Here is a 25,996-nt window from a genome sequence, read left to right on the forward strand (position 1 = left end):
TGATGGATGGAGAAACAGAAGCCTGGACTGTGGTCCTCCATGCCCTCTTTGAGCACACTGCAGTGGCCACAGACTGCTTCCCTCTAGACTTCTTAAACTGGAAAAAAAGCAGCCCTGACTGCTTAAGCCTTTATCAGGCAGATTTCCTGTTATTTGCAGCCATTTATCTTCCTAAATGATACATACCTGAAACAAAGTACTGAAAAAACTGGAGACAAAGTTATCCTTATTGGTCATCAGCGACTCTCTGCATAGAAAAATCAGGAGAATCAACTGAAAGAAACTATAGCTAACAAGAGCAATCAATGAATTGGGTAAATACAAGATAAATATACAAAATTCCATAGCTTTCCTCACACATAAGCAATAATCAGTTAAAAGATATAAAGGGGAATAAAGATTCCTTCCACAATAGCAACAAAAGAGTGTTAATTACCTAGGAATAACCCAAAGGGAAAAGTATAAACCTCTATGACTTTCTATGATTTCTTAATAGATAAATAAAAGTTGAATAAAGAGAGCCATGAAATGTCCTTGACTGAGAAGTCCAAATATCTGGAAATGTTACCTTCTCTTTAATTGATTTATTAAAAATCACAACCAAAATCCAATGGATTTTTTCTTTTATAGGAGGGTGATGGAGAAGATGACTTGCAAAACAAAACCACACACACACACACACACACACACACACGCAAAACTTCAGGTGGAAGAATGCTTCTCCAAAAATATTTCACTGAGTGGAGATTCTTCCTAGAAGATATTAATATATATAATGAAGCTACCATGTGTAAGACAGTACGATTTTACCACAAACAGCACACAGATCAGAGGGAAAAGATAGTTTTTAAATAAATCCTATAATATAAAATATATTAGATAATCCAGTGAAGGTAAAAAGAAAACATCACCATGTTCAGAAAACTGAATAATCAACGGGGGAGGTATGTCAATTTATTGAAATACAAAATAAACCCTCGAAGCATTAAAGAACTAAAAGAAAAAGATGAAACAAACTAAAACGGTGAGATTAAATTTTTTAAATGCTAAAACTGCAAGGCTCAATTTAGCATTCAATACTGGTGAAGATCATGGGTGACAGGTACTGTTGCTGGGAGCTTAAATTAGGAGTTTTCTGGAAAGCAATTTGGCAGTATTTATCTAGGATCAAAAGAATGCGCACTTAAAGAAGTCCTAATATTCCATACTTTCAACTTTTAGGAGTCTAACCCAAAGAACTAATAAGAGTAGCACATGAACAATAGTACACATGATTTTATCACAGTATTTTTAATGGCAAAAATTGTAAAATGCTTAAATTTAGCAATTATACAATTATAACTTTAATTATTTAACTAAAGACCATATTCCAGATGATAAAAATATAATGCAAGAGACAAAAATTCACAATGTGATGATAAGCGGGGAAAATGAGGATAAAAATCTGTGTAGACTAAACACCCATTTTGTTTTTAAAATATACAGGTACACACATAAGTTGAGGGGTAATAAAAGATCTTAGGAAATAACAACAAACTATTAACAATGTTTACCTCTACACTGATTGACTACAGATGATTTTTATTTTCCTTTTTTCCCAATGATAGTTTCTGATTTTCCCCTAATAACCATTTATTACTATTATAATTGGAAAAAAGCAATAAATGTAATAATTGTAGCACAGGTGGCAGGCATATTTGCCCCTAATTAAAGGTTCATTGTTCATCACAGTGGCACATTATCTTTAAACAGGTCAAATATGTGAAATGGTTGTACTGCCATATGCACACGTGATTGTTGAATCAATTCTCACAGCTATTATGAACCCTCTCGACTGCAGGGCTCATCTACAAGAGGCAATGGGCTCTATCGGGAGTGCAGTACGTGGAAGAGGGCAGGAAGCTTTGCTTTGGTTGTGATCTTAGAACTCTCTGGTCTCCGTTTCTTCGCATTTCATAAAACCCACCACGTGCCAAGTACCATGGACCCAACAGTGAACACAATTCTTGCATTCATGGAGCCTTCAGTTTCTCTTTCCAAACTTTTAGGTTAAAGCAATCATGATCACTGTTTTGTCCTTTTGGCATGTGTAATTATGATTTGGTAACAAATGCTGTCTCAATACAAGAATTAGATTCTGTAGTAATTATTTTAAAGCACGACTAAAATCCACTCTCCCCCAAAAGCTGAAAATTTATCATTATTACTTTTAAACATACAGGTTTGCTATAGATAGCATTAACGTTTTGACCATTCAGAGACCACCACCAACTCATTCTGCCAATTAAACTTGTCTATGGCCCCCAAGACAGCATTCACTAGACAGGAGAAACATGGTTCCACAGTTGTACAAATATTTTTTAGAAAAACTGCAATGACAATGGGAAGTTCACTGGATGAGGAGAAAAGGGAGCTCTCTAGATTTCCAGAGAGAAGAACATGCTGGCCTCAAACACGCAAAATTCAAAACTAATTAGCAGAGCCTGACACAGAGGGGTTGCTTATTAGGTATTTGCACATCAACTGTTTCACGGAATGAACAACAATTTTAAAAAGCAGTTGCTTCGTCTGCTAATTCAGAGCACCCTGCTCCCAAGAGCTCTCTCTACCACCAATTTTTTTTTTCTTGCAGTACACGGGCCTCTCACTGTTGTGGCCTCTCCCGTTGCGGAGCACAGGCCCCAGACGCGCAAGCTCAGCGGCCATGGCTCAGGGGCCCAGCCGCTCCGCGGCATGTGGGATCTTTCCAGACCGGGGCACGAACCTGTGTCCCCTGCATCGGCAGGCGTACTCTCAACCACTGCGCCACCACGGAAGCCCTGGAAAGATTTATTCATCAGCCAGAGGTGAGGCAGGTGTGTCTAACCGTAACCTCGTGTGGGAGAATCCAGCAGTTACCACCTATTTTGTTATAAACGCGGTGTTTCCAAAGATGATGTGTAAGGCTACGGAGAGTCAAAGGTCTTTGTGCTTTAAAAAAAAAAAAAAAATCACTAAAAACTAAAAGTTATACCCAGGGATTGAGTACTTTTTTCCCCAATTTTTATTGTTAAGAGAGCCCCCAAAAACTACAGATGAGAGCTGTTATTCCCCCACTGGATGGGCAGTTGAGGAAAGACAAAACAGAAAGACACCTCTCCTGTTTATGGCCTCTAGGAAGAGTCCCCCATAAGATGGGCTGTTCCACCAATATATCAATTAACCAGATTGTGTAAAGCCACCTGCCCTCCAAACAGATGCTACCATAACCCCAGAGAAGGCAGGCAACAGCACTTTAACATGCTCCTAGATGAAAACACAGCCCAGCATCTGCACAGAACAGGTACTGAGCTACACAATGGGAGCTGGACATTAGGAATTCTACCCAGAAACATTTTCACTAATCTTCATGAAAGCCCAGATCAAGTATCAGTAGATATCTGCTTCAACTTTTTAGGCCCCTGGATTTGGGGGTGGCAGGGGGAAACCATTCACCACAGATGAAATGATTCTGGGGCCAGAATTAGTTAACACAATGAGAACCACTTCAGTGGCTAAGATATCTTCCCTTAAAGCCGAAAAGGTTCTTCTATTTCTCAAAATGTTGACTTTTATCACAAATTACATCAGAACTTTCAAATAGAAGGAATAAAATTTGTAGCACGGAAGCATTTGAACTTGAGACACTTTTGCTGATCCGCACTTTTATTTAATGAAAAGTGTTGGTGGGAAAAAAAATGTGAAGCCTGACATTCCATCATTTTGTTGATTACTTTGGATCTTTCTCCCTTGTTGCAGGAATTATAAATATTCCCACTTCTTTTATACTCACAAAGTGTAATTTGTACCTGAACAAGTCTTTCAAAAATAGATGTTAACATTATAAGGGAAACAAGTGGCATTGTTGCAAATGTCTGTGTGCCCTAGAGAACTCACTATTGCTTGGGTTATATTCACACATACACCATAAAGCTAAGAAAGAACCTAAAATTTCACCTGTGCACTTCTGTGCTGATTAAACTGAAGTTCTTTTAACTTATCACCTTCATACTGCCTGTCCAAACAAAAAGATCTCAAGAATTCCTTTGAAATAGCCCAAACAAGAGCCTAAACTTGCGAAGCTATTTTTCAGAGCTCAATAGTACAACAACAGGAAGTAGAACTTCTGGGATGGAGATTTTGCTATTTATTTTTTCTTTCAATGGCTGCTTTTAAACGAGAGAGAGAAAAAAATGTCTACAGACATTACAAATCCTGGAAGCTATGAATCAGGAAGTGGGAAATGGTTGATGCTGAAATGGCCAGCCTGAAAACCCTGGCTCTTTCATGTCCTTAAGTCTCCAGGGCCAGGAATTTCAGAAATCTCAGGCATTTTGCATTATTTTCTGAATCTTAAAAGAGCCGAGACTTGAGAGAGAAAGGCCAGGGAAAATTAACCAGTGAGTAAGCCCTAGCCTCTGGCTTCATGCCCCTACCACCACACATACCTTGCCCCCATAATTAAAGGTTCAGTGGGGACTTACTGTCTACAAATGGGGTTTTGTTTAAGATGTTGCTCAAGAGAAGGGGGTGAAGGGTCCTGGTGGGAACAGAGCCGGCCCCATGCTTCAGCCTTCTTGTTCCCTCCCAGTGTGGAACCTGCAATAGACTCAGGACTCTAAATATTTCACACCTCAAAACACACTACAATTGATGGATAATGATGCTCACTTCTGTTTTCAGGAAAGACTCTACCTGATAGATTCTACTAAATCTAAGTAAAATTCAAAGGCCCACACAACAAAACTGCGTGAACGCTTTCAGACACGCCGATTTGAGGGGGACATCGCTCCCTCACCTGTTTCAAATGGAGCTCGAGCAACAGTGCAGGGCTCGCTCTCTGCAAAGACACCCAACAGACGTCTGCATAGGAGTTTATCATGCTGATCGAGGGCAAAGAGCGCACCATCATCCTCCTTCCAAAAGTAATGACAGCTCAATCAGAAATGCCTTTCCATTCCAAAGCCCTCACAGTCCAAACACCAGAAAGCTACCAGGGCCTGGAAAATATTCCCAATTATTTTCTATAGGGATCAGACATACCACCTCCACTAGCAGGTTGTATGCGAAGGCATGTTTAAAAAAATGTTGATCTGGGGTGGAAAGCAAAGGAAAAAAGAATGGAAATGAAGTCATTTCTACTTATTCCTATCAGATGTGATAATTTGGGAGGCCTTTGTCTGGCATCACAATAAATCTGCCATAATCAAATACAGGCAAATACACCGGAATGTACAATGAGATGGCATGCTCGCATACAGGAGGGACTGGCCTCCTCCACCTCCCCAAAAAAGGTCTGGGGTATTTCACAAAGACCAGTGGCCTCCAGTGTGTTTCTTTAACTTACACGAATAAGAGAACCAGTCTTTTTTTTTCTTCTTTTTTTTGCGGTACGCGGGCCTCTCACTGTTGTGGCCTCTCCCGTTGCGGAGCCCAGGCTCCAGATGCACAGGCTCAGCGGCCATGGCTCACGGGCCCAGCTGCTCCGCAGCATGTGGGATCCTCCCGGACCGGGGCACGAACCCACGTCCCCTGCATCAGCAGGCGGACTCTCAACCGCTGTGCCACGAGGGAGGCCCTTTTTTATTTTTTTTAAAAGAAAATGTTGGGGGTAGGAGTTCATTAATTAATTTATTTTTGCTGTGTTGGGTCTTCGTTTCTGTGCGAGGGCTTTCTCTAGTTGGGGCAAGCGGGGGCCACTCTTCATCGCAGTGCGCGGGCCGCTCACTATCGCGGCCTCTCATTGCAGAGCACAAGCTCCAGACGCGCAGGCTCAGTAGCTGTGGCTCACGGGCCTAGCTGGTCCGCGGCTTGTGGGATCCTCCCAGACCAGGGCTCGAACCCATGTCCCCTTCATTGGCAGGCAGATTCTCAACCACTGCGCCACCAGGGAAGCCCGAGAACCAGTCTTTAATGAACTATTTTTGCCCTCGAGACTCAACCACATACCTCAACGTGGCTGGCCTCTGAGGACCCCCAAAACCATTCCCAATCTGCCTCCAGCCTCATCCTCCACTACCACCTCCACAAACCCTCCTCTCCAGCCTTTTCTTCAAGCCCCACCACACGCTGTTAAGGTCCTAACCTCAGCTCACCCCATGCCTAGTGAAATCCTGGTCCTCCAAGTACCTCTTCCAGGGAGCCTCAGGATCTCCCCCTCAATTTCCACCGCCCTTTCCCACTCTGCTCACCCTGTTCTCATTCATTGCAGTGCCCAGGCCTCTCCCAGCAGCTGTGTACGCCGGATCTTCTCAGCCACACAGTAAGCTCTTTTTAAGGCTGGAGCTGCATCTGTGACACCTTCCTACCACTGGCAGGTCCCTGAACATCCAGACACTCCAATTTGTCTCTCTTCAACTCATACAAAACCAGATTCTCTCTATCGAGCTCAGCTCAACATCCCTTAGGCCCCTGATCGACCTGTTCGCCTCCTCAGCTCTGCAGTAAAAGCATCACCAAACCCTCCCACTCTGCTACTCACTGTAGCCACATCCAAGTGACGCCCTCAGCCCCTGCTCTCACAGGCACCCGGGGTGGGCCTGGCATCAGAGAGAAAGACGAAACGAGTGAACAGGACCCACTGCCCCTCCAGGAGCCAGATCACCCTCCAGGCCCCATGCAGCTTGGTCAGCCTCTGGGACCACGCTCAGGACTCGAAGGTGGGACACCAAGCCAGCTGCACGGCCCAGCGCAGGCAGCCTTCGGCTTCCACACCTACCTGGCAGGGCTGCTGAGAGGACAGAGGGAAGGTGGGTGTGAGCTCTTCGGCCACTGCCCTCGTGCGAGTCGGGGCCTGAATTCCCAGGGCCGAGAAAAGGCTGATCTCTGTGGTCCTGCTGCTGTCCTGCTCCCACCCCTCTGCCCATACATCTAACCCTGGACCTTTCTCTGTCCTTTCATCCATAAGAATCCACAGCTGCCACGCACACATGACCCTCAGGGCAACTTTCTGATCGAGACAAGAAAAAGGTGGCAAATCGGCCTTCAATTAGGAGCCCAGGGCGGCAAGACAAGGATCATAAATTCCCCACAAGTAACTGGCACACGCTCACTGAACATTCAAACCAGTCAGGGTGGAGTTCGGGACGGGGGAGAAAACCTCACATGGGCTTCTATCCCCTTCACTTAAGCACGCCCCATGTTCAGGCAGCGGAGGATCCAAGAAGCATGGTAAATGTCTCTTGCAGGTTTCAGATCAGCAAATTAAACGGGCTAACCGAGTCCTAAGGAAGCCCAACCCGCAGGCAGCAACCCGCACGCAGGGGATCCTCCTAGCATAAGTCTTAAGACGGTCTCATCCATCTCTAAACTGCTCACAGGATTAACGGGAAGGTGATGGGAAGGCTTGATGGATACTGATTTTACCGTCATGGGAGTGACTCATCCTTAAATCCTACCCAGCTTAAAACTCAGCTGTGAACAGAAACAAAACAACATAATAGCAATGTCAGATTGAAAATAGCAAGTATGACTTGTAAACAGTTCATGCTTATAAACAATTAACAGTCACCTCCCCAGTCATCCAGCCTTCTGGATGTGCTGAGAGGAAGTACCGCTCAGGCTCCCAAGTGGGCCAGAGGCAGGACTGTCCTCAGCACAGCCCGCATCAACCCCTCCCCACCATGCTGGAGTCAGGTTTACAAAATAGACCCTGAGGAAGTTAAGATGAGTGCCTCTGAACTGCATTCCATGCATTTGAAAGATGAGTGCTCACCAAGGAACCCAGCTTTCAAAAACTCAAAGTTAAGCTGTCCTGGAGTACAATTCCCCCCAGGAGCTACTGCAGAGTTTAAAGGCAGCAACTTCTTTGTCCAAAAATGGCAGAAATGGGGTCATGGGAGATTTCCCAATAACCGTGTTCCTCTCAAGAAGCATTCACTTTAAGAGAAGCAATCAGGTGCCCAGAAGACAAACTATACATTTTAAGCATTTGGCCAGAGCATCAGAAGGCAAATGTGCTTAGTGCCATCTTGAAAGTATGTACTTTCAGGTACTGAATTTCACTTAGTTTTTCAAACCTAACCTGTAACCAACTCTCAAAACTGGCCAAGAACAAATATATATATGTATTATATTATAATAATATAATGTAATATATATATTATTCCATCATTATGGGATGCATGTTTGTGTCCCCTGAAAATTCATATGCTGAAGCCCTAACCCCCAGTGGGGTGGTATTAGGATGTGGGGCCTTGAGGGTCATTAGGTTTAACAAGGTCATGAGGGTGGGGCCCCTTGGTGGGATGAGTGTCCTTAAAAGAAGAAACCAGAGCATGCGCTCTCTCCCTCCCTCTCTCTCCACCACATGAAGATACCACGTGAAGACGGCCATCTGCAAACCAGTAAGTAGGCCCTCATCAGACACTCGATCTGCCAGCACCTTGATGTTGGACTTCCAGCCTCCAAAACCGTGGGAAATAAAATGTCTGTTGTTTAACCCCCCAGTCTATGGTAATTTGTCATAAAAGCCTGAGCCAATGCAGACATCCCTCCAGCTCCATAAGAGCACATCACCAACTTGGGAAAGGGGTGCACCACCCTCTTGTCACGTGACAATACCTCCTGCCCAGGGGAAGACAAGAGTGGTCCCTCGGGCTTGCTTCCAAGATGCAGGGAAAATACCAGTCCAATTTCCAAACCCGGCTAAGCTGCCAGCAGTGAGATTCCTCCCACAGGGCCCACACCTAGAGACTGCTGAACTGAGCAGGGTGGAGAAAAGTCCTTTCACCGCCAAACAGGCTTGCCTACCTCCCGGTCTTGTTGGAATCCAGTAGGTCCAGGCCTGAGCCCTGACTCCTGGTTAAACTAGAGGGTGACAACTTAGGACAAAGAACCAGGCCCAGAGAGCATCTGCTGGAATGGTGGGCAGGCGGGCCTGGCCTTGGACATGCAGCACATGCCCTGTGCCCTCAAGCAACACACCCCTTGGGGCCTCCATTTTCTCTTCTGTACAGGAAGGCACTGGCTCTTTTCTACTTCGGAGATGCTCCCATTCTTGCTTGCAGAAGTCAAGCCCTTTCCTTCAGGGCTCCCTATGCCGTGGGGGAGACAGTGTGCAGGAAGAAATTGAGTTGTCAAAGCAAATGAAAAACTTCCAGTCTAATCAGTGAGGAAACCAAATATCTAAACAAATCTCTCGTCTGGAAAAATAAGAAAATGAAAAAGCAATTACACGTCACATGGCTGATTAGTAATAAATTTCATTTGTGAGTTGATGGCATGAGAGTCTGACTCCTGACTTGCTTTCCCTGAAAGGAAAACATGATCTGTGACACTCTCTCATTATGGAAAACGAACCCATCCCTGGTGACTCAGCTCAAATCTACATTTGCTGGTGAGGCCTCCCTTGACCTCACACACCCTCCGCTGTGCTCCCATGGCACCTGTGACACCCTTGGCTTGCCTTCTCCACCGTGGCCACCACAGGCAGGGGTTGGCCTTCTTCAGTTTGTCTCCCCCACTCTCCCACATGGCATATACTCACAGTTGAACCAATCAAGAAATAAGATTTTTTGAAATTGTGGTAAAATAAACACAACATAAAATGTACCACTTGGGCTTCCCTGGTGGCGCAGTGGTTGAGAGTCTGCCTGCCAATGCAGGGGACACGGGTTCGTGCCCCGGTCCGGGAGGATCCCACATGCCGCGGAGCGGCATGGCCGCTGAGCCTGCGCGTCCGGAGCCTGTGCTCCGCAACAGGAGAGGCCACAGCAGTGAGAGGCCCGCGTACCACAAAAAATAAAATTTAAAAAAAGTACCACTTTATCCATATTTAAGTGCACAGTTCAGTGTCATTAAACACATTCACACTGTTGCACAACCATCGCCACCATCCATCCACAGAACACTTTCCATCTGGAGAAACTGAACCTCCAAACCCATCAGACACTAACTCCCCATCCTCCCCCCTCCCCCAGTCCCTGGTACCCACCATTCTACTTTCTGTCACTATAAATGTGACAGCTCTAGGTACCTCATATAAGTGGAATCATATGGTATTTGTTCATTTGTGTCTGGCTTATTTCACTTAACATGATGTCCTCAAGGTTCATCCCTGTTGCAGCATGTGTCAGAACCTCTTTCCTTTTTGAGGCTGCATAATATTTCACTGCTTGTATGGGTCACATTTTGTTTAACCATTCATCCATTGATGGACACTTGGGTTGCTTCTACCTTTTGGCTATTGCAAACAATTATTTGCTGCTATGAACATAGGTGTGCAAAATATCTATGACTCCCTGCTGTCGATTCTTTTGGGTATATACTAACATAGGACTGCTGGATCAGACTGCAGTTCTATGTTTAATTTTTCAAGGGACCACCACACTTTTCCACAGTGACTGCACAATTTACTTTCCCACCAGCAATGCACAAGGGCTACAATTTCTTCACATCCTTGCCAACAGTTGTTGTTTTCAATCTTTTGGTAATTGCCATCCTCATGGGTGTGAACTGGTATCTCATTGTCATTTTGATCTGCATTTCCCTAATGACTAGTGATGTGGAGCATCTTTTCATGTGCTTATTGGCTTCAAGGAATAAGTTTTAAACCAAAGGAATTAACTCCTCCCCCTAAGAAAAGCACCATCTCTTACTGTGAGTTGTTTCATCAAGTTGGTTGAGTAAGTGGTTTGGATTCAAGACACATGTCTCTTAGAAACACCACCAAAGGTGATGGCCCCCTAGTGAGACCACCCAAGCCCACCTAACAAGCTCTTGAAGCAGGACTAAACCTGGATCCCCATTCTGGTAAGCAGAGACCCCGTTCAACCCAAGAGAGCAGAGCAAGAGGGCAATTCCTTCTCTCTGTCCTAGGGGAAGCTCTCCGGTAAAGCATTTACTAACCAGGCACCATTTCTGTGGCTGGCTTCCCACCCCCTCGCTGAGACCTTCTCTGGCAGCCGGGGACCCAGGCTCTGGGACTCCCATTCCTGCAAACAGCCCTTGACCTACAAGGGCCACAGGTTCTCAATTTTTCCACACTCTCAATTTTAAATATTTTAATTAGTTTTTCTGGATAAGTAGATTCATGTGTTTCAGATCCTGTGTCCTAAATTTGGGCAGGGGCTATGACTCCCACCCTCATTTCTCACGCAGATCTGCTTCTTCCCCAGAAGGCTGCCTGACCCCTAATTACCTGAGCTATTCCTGAGGAAGGAAGAGAGTGCAGGGCTGTACACGCTTCACACTATTGTGGGAATGACTCATTTCTGTCCTGTAGCGCTGACACCTGGGCTTTCTTGGGATTCAAATAACTGCCTCTCCTGGAGGAGAATGTTTCACACCCTTCCCCGGAGGCAGAAGGGATAACAGGAAGAGAGAGGAACAGAAGGGAGGGAAGTGTCTTCCATCCCCAAAGACGAAGGCTGGACCAAGCACTCGTGAAACTCCTCTAAGTAAAATGAAGCTCAAGTCTTAATGTAAAGGTCAGAGAAGGCAAATGATGCTAAAAGCAGTACATCAGCATCCATACACACCAGGAGGGTACCGATTATTTTTTAAGGAAATAGACAACTTTTCATGTGTATTTCCTCCATCCTTAGCAAAAATAAGAAGAGCTAACCCCTAGTGCAGATGACAGGAATGTCATACATTCAAAAGAATGTATGCGTATTTGCTCATGAAATACTTAGTCTTGTCCTCTGAAATGGGTGCCATTATCAACTCCCATTTTACAGATGAGAAAACTGGGGCAGAGAAGGAAAACAAGGTGTCCCAGGAACAGCCCATCAGTAGACTTCTCATTTTGAGAGACTCCAGGCTCTAACTCAAATCTCTAAAGGGAATCTGGACCATCAAACATGACCGGGGAGAAAAGCAGTCTGTGGCACAGCAAAAGGCCTGCTTTCCAACTGAGGAAAACGGACACTCTGAGACGCTTAGGCTCTGCTTGCTCCAACAGGTGAAAAGGGATTTAAAATTCAGAATTCACTATGCTGATAGCAGGAAAGTAGCACCAGAGTCCCCAGGCCCTTCAGGAAGCCTCTGAAACTGGCGTGTTTTTAAGGTTATTTGTCCAGTGAAAACAGCTGCAGAACAGGCAGCAGGAATCTTCCAGCACCAACCCCCAGCTAAGGACCAGCAACTGCTTCTCAGGAGAACTACAACGTGCCTGGTCGAGTTAAAAGCATAAATCAATACGCGTTAAAAAGCACCAGTAGCAAAGCCCAGACCTGGACACAGAGCTGGCATCCCCTTTCAAACAAATCATTCCTCACTGCTCCGGGTGGTGCGGTGAGGCCTGGAAACGGCCCTGCGAGGTCTGCCAGCACTGCAGGGGGCCAGGCCCTGCCCACCCCAATCGCGGCAGGCCAAGGCCACGGCCAGCCGGGCCCACGACCTAGCTCGGAGGGGAACCAGGGTCATCGCTCGACTGCGTTCCCTTGGAAAGCTGGAAAGCAGCATACGGCAATGAACGCACAAGCTCACCTGAAGAGGTTTCACTTTTATTTTTAGAGGAGAGGAGTAAGTCTGGAGGCCGTGTTGGCTCCCCCAGTTTCAGCTTGGTCCTCACCCTTACCAGGTACCCCTGATGCCCCCAACAAAGATGAGGTGTATGTGTGTGTGCACTTCTAAAGTCCAGGGCAGCTGTTTCTGAAGGGCTCTGCTGTGGGAGCCGCCTCCTCCTGGGCCTCCCTCACCTACACCTTCACTGGTTCATGCCAGGGACCCCATCAAGAGGCCAGAGAGGCCTCCCTTGCACACTGTCTCCCAGGGAACACGCTGATGCTCAAAAGGCTGAGTCCCCTCCCAGAGCGCTTGGCTGTCCTGCCCTCCCCACCTCCACGGGCCCTGCCCCACCAGGAGCATTGCCCCTGGGACCCTGAGAGCCAATACATTCAAGGAACACTGAAGTCAGACGTCCCCCTACAGCCTCTCGTGCTCTTCAGCAGCTCGACGTCCCCACCCCTGCAGCCCACACACTTCATGAGTTCAAAACTTCACTGTAGATATAGGAAAGGAGGTCAATCCTCCAGTGGTTAGCATGTGGGGAAGGCCGGGGCCTGGAGCCCTGGGGAAAGGCCGGCAGGGCCACCACAGCATGTGGAGAAAAGACAGACAAAAACATGCATCTGTTGGATGCTTTCTACAAGCTGGTTCTGCTGAGCACCTGAGATACAGTATTGCTAATCCTCGCATCATCCCAAACTACAGATGGGGACACTGAGGCCTGGAGCTCCTGCTCCAATACCTGCCTACACCTGAGAAAGGGAGGTAGAGGGGTACGTGCGGGGACAGGGGGCTTCAAAGGCAGGCAGCGCTGCGCGTAGACAGCCCCACAACAAGGACAGATGAAAGGCAGGCACTGTGCTGGCTTGTCCTGGTGAGTTCACATCCACTCTGTTCAACATTCGCATGGAGATTTTACAAAACTCTCTTACAATCTGTGCTTGAAATTAATGTGCCAGGTTCAAATGATTATGTTTACATTTTCTATAAGAAATATCCCGTCTTACGAGTCTCCTCAGGGGTATGACGCTTTTAACGATAATCTCTTAGGTGTTAATTATGTTCAGGAGTCCTCGTCACACCATCCTAGACAAGTAAACTTCCGGGGGAGGGGAGGTGTGCAAGGAGCAAGCTTCACCTCCAATGGCCCTACGATGAGGCCGTCAAAGGCCTTATCCAGAGCCCTAAAGAAGAGGGAGCACTTAAGTGACAGAGGTCTTTAAGATTAGCTACTGTCCCTGCCAGTCCACTGCAAAAGTCTACTGGCCTCAGCAAGAAAACAATGCAAGAAACAGAAGCAAATGTCTGCTCACAGTGATGCTGCTGCTTCCAACTAGACCTTCCTAAGAACTCCATCTCTCTCTACATTGTCTCAGGATCTGAGGACTAGAAAAGCCATAAGAAACAGCCTAGAGGGTCCCTGTCATTCAGAGGGAAGAGTGTGAGTGGTCAGCAGCTGCAGAGGAGGCAGTGCCCACCGGACCCCCTGAGGCTCCCCCCTGCTCCCCTGCATCAGGCCAAGCCAGGCACACCACACAGCAGAGCCCAGCCCGACTGCTTGCCTCCAATCAGGAGCCCAGCTCCACATAGTTTGAAGCCTGCCACGGACACAACTGGTGCTGATGAGTGATGCATTAAACCCTACCTATAGGGAACTTCTGGAACAAGGCTTCCCTCCAGAGGGATGAGGCAGCCTTGACACAGGGCTAGAATCACAAGTGACCTTTCCAGGGGTTCTAAGATTTTTATTCACCTCAGTGTACAAAAAGCCTGATGAAACAATGATTTTAAAGATTGCTTTCAAGTTCTATGTAGTAGTAACTGGCCTGATAAAATGTTTCACCTGGCAGAGTGATCATGACAAGATGAAAATAAATTTGTTGTAAATAGTGTTGTAAAGAGTGCTTCAAAGTGAATGGGGGGGTGGGGAGAGGGACGGAGTTTGTCCCTTTAAGAAGTCTTCTGTTTCTTGAGGTCTTCCTATGTGCCAGGTACTGGGCTGCGTCCTGGGAATTCAAGGATAACCAAGGTACCATTCCCTTCCCCGACCAGTGGGATAAAACAATTTGGGGGTGATGCACTAATAGGGGTATAAGGAGAGAGCTGTGAGGCCATCCAGCATGCAGGATCAAGGCCACCAGAGAGGGGGAACTGTAGCTAATTCTGAAAAGAGTTTGCCAGAGGGCAAATTGGTAATATAGTTGTTCCAAGCAGAGAGGCTCCCACCTGCCAAGGCAGAGAGGCTTGAATGGGTACAGCCTGTTTCAGAAACAGCCGGAGCTGCTGTTCAAAATGTCTTAGATGATGGCAGGTTGCAGTCCTCTATCAGACAGCCAAACTAATGACTTCCAAATTAAGAATAATAAAAAGCAATCACGGAGAGACCAGTCTAAAACTTTCAAAATGTAAAACTGAAGAGCTACCTATACATTAACTTAGTGTAGCCTCAACTAAGGAAGTGAGAAAGTGGATTCTGAAAATACCCAAGAAGTATGAAGCCAAATATAGAAAAATATCTAACAAAATACAACCAATGTGAGACCCAACGCCAGCAATAACAGTGTTTGTTACTATTCTCTATTAGGATTTCTGGCTGGTAAACACCTGAACTACATAAAAACTGCCCAAGGGCACACATTTAAGAATAATAATTAAAGTTTTACCACATATTTTAAGTAGAACAATGGGAAGTAAATCTTCCTTATTTTTAAAAATGAATCAATAGGTTTTTTAAATCTCTAACCTCAAAAGAAGTATTTTAGAAGTTGTCATTTTCTAAAGTCCTGTAAAAACATCTTAAATCCCAAATTGTAAAAGGCACACTAGATATAACAACTTTGCCAAAGTTGCTTACATCACTTAGGAAGACCCTAATTCTCTCATGCTAGCTCACTGTTGCAGTAGAACAATCTTAATTCAAAACCATATCCCAACGGTTCCTACAGAAGCCTGCAGTCTCCACATTTTCCTGCAAACCAGATTCCCAGGAACCAAGCCAAACAGCAAAATCTAAGAAGGGCAGTGGGGTAATTGCTATCTTCATCCATAGGGCACTGTTAATTCAGGACCCAAGAGGCTAAATTTCCTTTCTGGCCACTAGATGGCGCCTATGCATTAGTGAGGTGGGCAAAGTGCACACTGGACACTTCTTGGGCACCAGCAAAAATTGACAAATGAAAGAATTAAGAGAGAAAGCATAATAAACAGATCTCTGAAATGGATGCTGCACTGCAGGCACTGGCCACTGTTTACTGAAAAAAGGTAAAATCACACAACTGTGTTTAACAAGCAAATTGCAATCCTGTTAATACACACCTTAGCAAAATAAAGCTTTATTACAGAACATTTATTGAGCACCTACTATGTGCCAGGCTCTGACAATGGCAGTCAAATATCAAGTGCGTCCTATATTTCTAGCACTACCCAAATAACATCTCTGTTCAAGGATGTCACGTCATGAGCAGTAGCAAGCTAAAGTCTGAGGGCTCAGTATATGCCAGCCTCTGTTCTAAGCACTTATGTATCAGTTCACTTCGTTTTTATGAATAAATGTCTGGAATAGGTTCTATTAAAATTATAATATTACAGGGCTTCCCTGGTGGTGCAGTGGTTGAGAATCTGCCTGCCAGTACAGGGGACACGGGTTCGATCCCTGGTCCAGGAGGATCCCACATGCCGTGGAGCAACTGGGCTTGTGTGCCACAACTACTGAGCCTGTGCTCTAGAGCGTGCAAGCCACAACTACTGAAGCCCATGTGCCTAGAGCCCGTGCTCCGCCACAAGAGAAGCCACCACAGTGAGAAGCCCGCACGCAGCAACGAAGACCCAACGCAGCCAAAAATAAATAAATTAATTTAAAAATAAACTATAGTATTGCAGATGAGGGAACTGAGGCACAGGAAGATTAAACAATTTGCTTGAGACCTTAGCTGTTGAGCAGCTGAGATTCAAACCCAAGCCCTTTGGCTGCCCTGCTCTCTACAGCCTCATAAAATGACAACAGCTCAGGTACCAGACAAAACAAATCACTGTTTACCGGCACAGCAGGGGGTATGACATCAAAAGGAATAAGGGGGAAGTCAGGTCTATAGAAATGAGGGTAATCAAGAAAAGCTTCAGGAAGGAGAAGGAATCTGAGTTAGAAATTAAAGGATGGCATCTCAGATGTACTATAACCACAGGAAGGTATTTGAGGGACAGGAATTAACTGACTTAGTGTCCCATCTTTAGACAGTTACAGTATTGTCCCTATTTCACAGATCTGAAACCTAGAGATTTTTTTAAATGAAAAAATATTCCTCTTCCCCCAATTTTTCTGACCTTAATTTTCTAAATATATTAGAAGATGGTTTTATTTTGTTTAATGAGAAAAGGAGAAAACTCTCCCCCAATTATTTCAAGTCTCTACATTTCTGTTGAGACTCAGAAAAGTTAACTTGTTCAGGGCCTGGGAACTAATTGGCAGTGAAGGAGAAACTAGAACCAGGTGACCTTGCTGTGCTCTAGAGTAGCACTTTCCACTATTCAGTTTGGAGGGGGGAGGGGACAGGGAGCAGTAAAGAGGAAAAACATGCCAAGCCATGAACACAGCAGGAGCAAAACTATGGAGACAGGAATGGGCTTACTTACCGCACAGCTAGAGCCCATTGCTGGAGAGTGCTGGGAATTCACACGGGATCCCTACAGCAAAGTCTCAGTAGGACGGATTACAGCCCAAGATGGGGGCCCTTGGACCTGATTCCTGGACCATGATGCGGCACATGCTGAGTATCTGGGGCTGGCAAGTCCATCAAAGCAGAGGGAGGGCGCAGGAGTCAGAGTGCCCAGCCCAGAGGCCAACCAAGCATCTCCTCTAAGAGTCCATGCAGGTCTGGACTGGACCAGGGTGGAGCCAGAAATGCACAAATCTGAACAATTTCAAGCGACTCAGTGAGGTAGAAAGGAAACATTCAATGAATGAGTCTCCCCAGAAAAGGGCTGATGAACTGAAATTTAACTAGGAATTCCATCCTGATCCAACATTTGTTGTTGAAATTCTTACTGAGGTAATGTTAGACAGAAAATCCCAAATATATCGCTCGACAAAGTAAAGCAGCAATACAAAAGAATTTCCTGTGATTAAACTATACCATGCTGTGACCTCACATGTGCCATGAACTCATTATCCACAGAAATCAGACAACAGAACTACGGAAGCTGAACAGCAGATCTTCCTCTGTCGCTGGTCTCTTTGTTCGTTTGTTTTCATGACAATCTGTGTTCCTCTTTCAAATTCGGAGTCTGTGAGCTATTGGTAGGTATTACCCCACTACTGTGAGACCCCAGAAAATTAGGTGGGGAGAATAAACACAGGATGGCAGATAATCTGAGCACAACTGCTGAGGGTTTTGCAACCTAAATATAATTAATAGCTGATGACTTAAAACTATTGCCAGCTGATAGAGGAAGGTAGCTCATGGACCTCTCACCTGGGCTTTCTTTCTATGCTTACTACTTTTCTCCAGGAGGTTATTAAAGGTCACTAGTATGCGTCCAATTTCAGAAAAATTGTTATAAACTCATCTCTCCCTAATCATCATCAGACTTTTCTCCCTTAAAGTGTTATTAACTAAAATTCGCCTAACTCAAATTGGTACTTAGTCTAACATGTATTTCCAATAATCAATTTTATAGAGACAAACCACTGACTGTATTTTATATGAGAGGATAAGCTGAAAGTAGGCATCCAAAACATCTAAGGAAAATTTTAAAGTTCTGCTCTATAAAACATTTATGCTTTAAGACTGTCAACATATATTTGTTCTCTCACGTCAAGAGTAATTTAGGAAGCAGTATGCATACACCTGAATTACCAACCTGACAAATAATTCCGAAGCCAGTTTAAAGAAAGCTCGTGATAGGTTTAAAAAAAAAAAAAAAGTAGCCATACAAAGTATACAAAACAGCAACAGTAATGTACTTGAAACTGTCAGAACTCGGATGAATGGATGGAAATACACACACACAATTCTGAACAAGTGGCATTTTTTATTATATAACTATTACTAAAGTAGATGCTTGTCTTGTTAAGGGAACTAAGAGGCTAAGGAGTGATATAAAAAATAAACTTTCAAACCTCCCTCCCCCAAGAACTTTCTGGACTAGGAATAGAATACTTCCTCAAGTCTTTAAAATATAAATGCTTAAATTAAAAAACAAATTTTTAAGGCTTCCAGACTATCACAATGTGAACAATTTAAAGCAGGTATAGCTATCTCTGCAGCACTTGGTGGTACCTGTCTTATGCATGCACATTTTCCCTATGTGGCTAGCCTCCAATCTATTTCAAATAAGAAACCATCAGCAATCATACATGGGACACTCAGCTCCATGGACGCATCCCCAGCAATTGACCAAGTAGCCATCACCAGTACTAACCAAGGAGAGGACCAATATGAGAATAAAGGCAGTCCCTGCATCCCTACCTACCTTTCCCCATCACAAATAGTAGCAACAATACACGGTAAAAGTTATTACAATCATAGGCATTCATCCCTCATCATAAAAGAAACTTTCTGCTGTGTTCCAGTAAAACCTGAATAGCAACCTATAAGTTTAAAAATTCTTCTAGTCCAGGGCAGAAAAAAGAAAGAAAAATGAAAGCCTCATTTACTAGTTTGTTTTAGTGTTTTAAACAAACATAGCAAGTAACTTCTATGTTTTGACTCATATATTTAAAATCATATGTAGAATAGTTTATGATATCAGAACAAATTTTTAAACTTAAAGAATTGAGTCCACTAAGTACTCAACATGTATTTATTGAGGAAAAGAGGAAAGAGAAAAAACCATTTAATTCAAGTAAAGAAATATCAATATTTCCTTCAGATTTTGAAATTAATCAATTTCATAAGCCCTAAGTGAAGCTGGCATAAGTGGAAAAAGTAGAGAAGTCTTCTAAACATATTATTTGGGATTTTACAACATGAGTAAAACTGATGATTTAAAAATGCGAAAAAAATAGAAAACAATTTAGTCTTCAAACTTCAAAAGTCTCGAAATCAAAGACACTGTTAATATTTTGAGTCGAATATAACCAAAACAATTTATCAAAAGAAACGAACTTCACCATGCCCAGGGAATGTGCATCTATTGAGATAACAACCTAACTTGTTTTTAAAGATCTTCTGTTTACCAACCGTTTTACACAAAATGTATGCCCCTTCCTCAGAAGAAATCAGTTCTTTCCAGATCCTTGGGGGTTGGTATAAGGGTGGTACTTATTTCAAAGTTTTAATCTTTCCAAATACTGAAAATCCTCCCCAAATGTCAACAAGTCTCAATGTGCAAAAACATTGGGACTGTTGTTCCCCACTCCACCCACCCACCCCACCCCCCTGCCACCTTAGTTTAAGCCAAATCATTTCTTTACAAATAACTGGAAAAGTTCCTCTTGATAATCGGATGCCAAACACCATTTTCAAGGAGAAGTCAGAGTGCTTCATTCATAATTCAACTTGTCTTTAAAGTGTTCACAATTTTCCTTTGGAACATCTCAGACAGAGAAATCAAGAAACTATATCCCAAGCACGTGTGCAACTATTATATATTTAGTACAATTGAGAGGCATGCATCTCTTGGACTCAGATAGCACCTGTCATAAGTTGGCTAAGAACAGCAGTTCAAAGCAAGTTGGCCTGTGGGCACAAATACCTCTTCTATGAACGAGGGTTGATTTTTAAGTGAGTTTTGAAAACAAATCGAAAAAAATCACAACCCAGAGAGAAACATGGCTTGGACATTTTACAATTAAAAAACATTTCAAGATTTAATTGCCTCCTCAATCTCTTTCTTAGCCCCTCACACTTTTAAAAGCAGTCAAGTATTTTAAATTAAATAAGGCCTTACAATTATGAAAGTTCTCTAAAGATTTCCAGAAAGCTAACTAAGCAATGTGTAAATCCAAAAAATGTAAACCAAGTAAGTCCCATCTTCCTTACAACTCAAAACGTGCTGTGAAACATTCATGTACACACCTGTAACTCCTACTAAAGTTTTGGCAAATGGTAACTACGACACTGTCCATTTTTAATCACAATTGTCATAACCAATGTTATAAAGAAGGCAGTGCAGCTGATCGAGATGGGTGACTGTCTCATGGATGCCACAGCCTGCCAGCAACAATGCAATAGGAGGGAAGGTATTAATAAGGCAAGCGGTGCTGCACAGGCCTTCAGAATATCAACAACAGTGATTTGCTTCCTGTCTTAAGTCTACAGAAATGTTTTTAAAGGGCCTTTAAAATGTTATTTGAGAACTGTGTACCCTGTGCTGAGTCTGAAAAAGATCTGAATTTTCCAGAAACTTTGTTTCATGCACGATTATACAAAAATGCCCCAAGGACAAAAGTGAAGTTCTCTTTCTGTGCAGGCTGGGGCATCACTTAACAAAGGATCCAGCTTCCATACAGCAGGTGCTCAATAAGTGCTGGCTGAATTCAGTTGCTTCTTACAGCTCATTCTTACAAAACAAATGAAACCAGATTTAAAAGGAAGCTACTGTCCCTGGAGGGCTCTCCTTGGCAAAACTCTAAGGCAACAAGTGAAAACGATACAGTTGATATTCATTACTGCCCTGATCTTGCAACAATAAGAAGAACAGGAAACATTTTTATTAGTAAACTGAGCCTCAGATGAAGACCAAAAACAAATATAAACAACAACTGAATTTCCGGTCTTTTCCTATTAAAAGGCCAAGGTAAATCTGGATAAAGACAGAACAGTTTGAAAACAAAAATGCCTTTGGCTATGTTTTTTAATCTTTTGTTCAAGAAGAAATTTTAATTAAAAAATAAAATAATCACTGTATACCTGAAAAAGCTGCTGTATCCTACAAAGATTCTCTTTCCTGCTCAGATTCTGGAGCTATTTAAGAAATAAAACAAGCAACAAAGAAGAAAAAGAAAGCCCACTGCATTAAAATGAACAGTTCTTCCTCAGTTTTTACTACCAGGTTGGTTAATATGGGATATCAAAAAAAGACAGTAGAAATTCTTTATCATCTTAAACATTACATTCTTTCTTGTTCGAAAACATATGTAAGAAAACTGGAATAGAAAATGCCATCCAGACTCGGCTCCTAAACTCTCATCTTGGAAAGATCAACATCGTTTCAGATTCAGTTAAGGATTTTACTGTCACAAATCGGACTTTCACTACTAGCACTTGCGTTTTTTTAACCCAACCCCTTAATCCTTAATGTGAGCTATGTGTAACCAAGATTCTTTTTTCCTGTCTGTCTTTTTCTCCTATGGCACTGAATCTCTGCTGTTAAGAGCTTCAGCGATCAGTTTGTAGTTCATGGATCTGAAAAACTCCATAAATTAAAAAAAGACATCATCAACCTGCTGGACAAATTTACTTAATAATTTTAATCTAGATTCTATGTTCAGAGTAACACAACGCATTCTTTTCAACCTTAGCATATTTCTTTTAAAAAAAAATCCCATATTACATTTGGGATATAATTCACATAGCATAAAAATCACTCATTTAAAGTGTACAATTCAATGGTTTTTAGTATTTTCAGAAGGTTGTGCAACCATCGCCACAAACTAATTTTAGAATATTTTCATCACCCCAAAAAGAAACCCTGCATCCATTAGCAGCCACTCCCCACCCCCTCCTCCCCCAGCCCTATGCAACCACTAATCTACTTTCTGTCTCTATGGATTTGCTTATTCTGGACTTCATATAAATGGAATCATACAATACGTGGTCTTTTGTGACTGACTTCTTTCACTTAGCATGTTTTTAATGTCCTTCCAGTCGACCTTAGCATATTTCTTAACGTTGGATTTTTCTAATCCTTCTGACAAATCAAACATATACCCTTTTAAACTTCCAACCCACGCCCCACCCCTCCGCAAAAGTACCGTTTACTTGCTATTTCCCTCTAGAGAGGCTAAACTATAATTTGCTATTTAGGTTCTTTCCAAACTTCTTATTCTGGATTCTTCTCCTGGTAATAAAACAGCAACTTCTTTTAACACCAACCTTTCACATACCTACATTTCCCTGACAATAAGATATGACTGTGCCTGGGGCAGAAAGATGACACATCTTTTTAATGAGATGGCCACAATACATTTAAAGTGCACACTGACTTTTTTTTACATAAAAAAGCATCATATTATTTGGCTATCACTCCTAACTCCCAAACCTCCCTTCTTCAGATGCACTGCTCACAGTACATTGATACAAAATTCTGTATGACTTCATCTGCTTCGAAACTTCTTGATTTTCTAAGTTAAAGATTTAAAAAATCATCCCTACTGCTATCACACTCTGAGAGAAAACACTAATCCCTAAACAGGCCAACACAATATTAATCAACAGCACCCCAGTCTTTATTATATTATACTAGACAGTCAAAAGAATGTTGGTCTCTGATAGGACTCAGTGGTTTACTTCTATCAGAAGTAAGCATTCCAGCACCTTTTGGACTAAGGACTGAACACACGCTGACCCTGAGCATATCATTTACTCCTGAAAACTTCCAAGCTGTAGGTAGGGAGGGGCAGGTAGTGAGTTTGAACTTCAACAAACCATAATGAGGATTGGGGTGCTTTCTGGCCATCCATCAAGTTTTCAGAAACCAACCATTTTCAAGGGACCCTTGAGCAAAGCTTTGGCATCTAGGACTATAAAAGTATGTTAAAATGCCCCTACCCCTCCTGTTTTCTCAGGGAAAAAAACCACCTTTCACAAAGATATTTTTCACGAAGAACTCCAAACATGATATCCTATTTTTTTTTTTTTTGATATCCTATTTTAAAATGCCGGAGTCCTGCATGGGAGAAGCAAGGCCATTCCTGCTGTTGTGAACTTCAGAACTTACTAACATTAAACAATAAAACTAGAAACACGACACAGTTCAACCACATGCTGTAGTAAAATGGATTAACTCTCCTGTGTCTCCTAAGCTATATTTAGCTTTTAAAGGCTAGAAACCCTCCTCTGTCCCCCCAAACACCATCTGCGAGCCTTAGAAGGGAGCCGAAAGCCCTTCGCCCAATCCAGCCAGAGGAAAGTTTAGAAAACAAAGAACAGGAGAGTTGAGACTTGTAGAAGGTCCGGACTCAATAAGAGTCTTACTCCATGAAGTAAACACGCTAATTCTATAAAAATCTGCTCTTACTCCATCATGGACTCATTTCTTACAAAACGTTTAAGAAGAGTTTGTTTACAGGAACAGCCTTTCCGAACTGCCCCTATGATGGGGACAGACAGCCCCCGCTGCCTCCCGATTCCCCCCTCACTCTTCGAGGCTCCGTCGTGATTTTTCAAAGTTAATTGGCACCACCTGCATACCCTCGGCAAGCATTACTCACCAACACGCCCTCGTCGTTCCTAGCCCCAGTTCTGTGGCTGCATTTAAACTTCAATCCTGTTCAAGTTACCCTGCCATCGCGAATGTATCAGTAAGCCTCACTTTAATGTTTTGAGAAGAACAGGACTCCCTCCTTTCCTCCCTCCACACACCGCGGGGCCCTAAGTTCTCACTCCCTCCCTCCCCGCACTTCCCTACCCCTACCCGACACTACCAAAACAAAAGCTATCAGATTGCAGGCGACAGCGTGTGCAGCGATATTGCTTATTAACTATGTACAAAGGAAGTGCGGGGCAGCGGGGGAGGGAGTGCAACAAAACTCTGGCCACGAAACCCAGCCCAAGGTTGCGCGCTAGCAAAACAGAACACCCTCCTCCGCACCCCCGCCGCCGCAGATCCTGGCGCCCCTTAAACGACGACGCACGACACCTCTCGCCAGGGCCCGACGTCTCGGTGTCCCGGAGCGGCCGTGTGGCTGCAGCTACAGCCCCGCGTTGCGAGCACGTGTATGGAAATGCAAGTCGGCTCCGACCACACACCCACTCCCGCACACTCGGATGCTGCCCTACCACCCCTAGCCCTGCCAGGAGGAGGAGAGCGTCCACCCGCCGGTAGAAACTGGGAGAAGCTCCCAGCACCCTCTGAACTGGGGGTCCGGACGCGCTCCCCGGAACAGCCCAACTGACGCAGGGCCCCCGACCTCTCACTTTTCCAGGGGCTTCATGGAGGGCTGGGGGGCCTAGGCGGGAACGCTCCCCGCACCCCCAAGCAGCACTGAGCAGCCCCGGGAAGCCGGGGACTGGCGACCCACCGCGGGTCCGGCGAAAGCGACATGGAAGGCCAGGAACCCAAAGAGCCCAAGGGACAAAGCGCGTTGGGCCACAGAAGGCCGCGCTGGAATGTTTGGAAACCCATCCTGGGGCTGCGAAGCCTCCCCGCCAGGCACCTCCTCCAGGGCACCTTGCACCCCCAAAGGCCAGCAGGCTGCCCGCTCCCGCCACCGGTCACCGAGTTTGCCCCAGCCGCGAGGTGGCCGCGCGAGCTGTCACCGCCGCCTGCGCGGTGCGCGGCCCCGCGCACCGGGAGGGGCGCGTGGTGCGGGAAGCCGGGCGCGAACTTCCCTGCTGGAGCCCGCGGGCCGCCCGGGAGTGAGCGCTGCGGAGACAGCCGACCCCCGGGGCAGGGCTCTAGGGACAGCGAAAGAGAAAGCCACCGAGGCCCTTCCCACGTGGGGATGCACTGAGCTGGGGCCCGCGGGGCTCCAAACTAACGAGCCTGGGCCCCGGGGCCCCTCCGGCCTTCCGGCCGAGCCCCTCGGCGCCCCGCCCCGCGGCTCCCGAGACCGGGAGCCCGACAGCTGCGACGGTGGCAACTCGTGTTTCGCAAACAGGGCGCAGCCCCTCAGAGGAAAAGTTCCCGCAGTGGCCGCGGGCGGCGGGCACATACTCACTTTCTCCACTCGTCGGCCAGAGCGAGAGCGCGGCGGAGAAAAATAGGAGCCCCCACAGCGAGGTCGGGGACCCTCCTCCGGAGCCAGACTTCATTCCTTTTGGGACGAAATTCCCCTTTCTCAAAAAAAAGGGGGGGGTGGGAAGGAAAAGAAAAAGTCTCAAACTCAGTCTTCGCCCCCCCCCCCAAAAACAAGGGCGAAGGCAACAATATTCCAAAGGCGGCGCCGGCCGGGGGTCCGCGGGGCTGCGCGGACGGGGCAGGCGGCGGCGCTGGGCGGCCCCTCAGCGCCGGCCGCCGCGGCCGAGGACTCGGCGGAGTCGGGAACCCGATGCGCGCCGGGGCGGGCTGTCGGCGTCGTCGGCCTCCATTTTCAAACCCAAAGAGACAGGAGGGAGGAAAAACTGCAAAGAAAGGGGGCAAAGCCCAAATCCGTCTCGGCGAGGAAGGACAAAACCGACCCCAGACAGAGGAGGAGGCTGTCCGACGCCCGAGCCTCCGCGGCGGGAGGGCGCGACGCAGTTCGCAAGATTGCCCCGAAGTCCGGGTCGCGGGCGAGGCCGACCGGGGGCAGAAATACGGAGTAAAAATGAATGAGCGGCTCCCCCTCCTCCTCCTCCTCCGGGCTCCGCTCGCCGCCGCCTCCTCCCTCAGCTCCGCCGCCGCCGCCGCCGCGAGCTCCTTCCCAAATCCAGGACACACACAA

General features: G+C 45.3%; 1 protein-coding gene across 2 annotated transcripts in view; it reads right to left on the reverse strand.

The window, feature by feature from the left end:
* The window catches only part of IGF1R (insulin like growth factor 1 receptor), a 308,914-nt gene that overhangs the window by 282,284 nt on the left and 634 nt on the right, over positions 1-25,996 (reverse strand). Inside the window, exon 2 of one of the 2 annotated variants that reach the window (XM_029237078.1) lies at positions 25,292-25,410. In XM_029237078.1, the coding sequence (XP_029092911.1) occupies positions 25,292-25,385 (94 nt within the window). In that variant the 5' untranslated portion in view covers positions 25,386-25,410. Of the gene's footprint in view, positions 1-25,291; positions 25,991-25,996 lie in introns of those variants that run through there. The other variant, XM_029237079.1, reaches the window with a different exon arrangement.

The sequence above is a fragment of the Monodon monoceros genome, unplaced genomic scaffold (genome assembly GCF_005190385.1).
Source record: "Monodon monoceros isolate NGI ecotype Baffin Bay Population unplaced genomic scaffold, NGI_Narwhal_1 Super_Scaffold_21, whole genome shotgun sequence".
NCBI lineage: Eukaryota > Metazoa > Chordata > Mammalia > Artiodactyla > Monodontidae > Monodon > Monodon monoceros.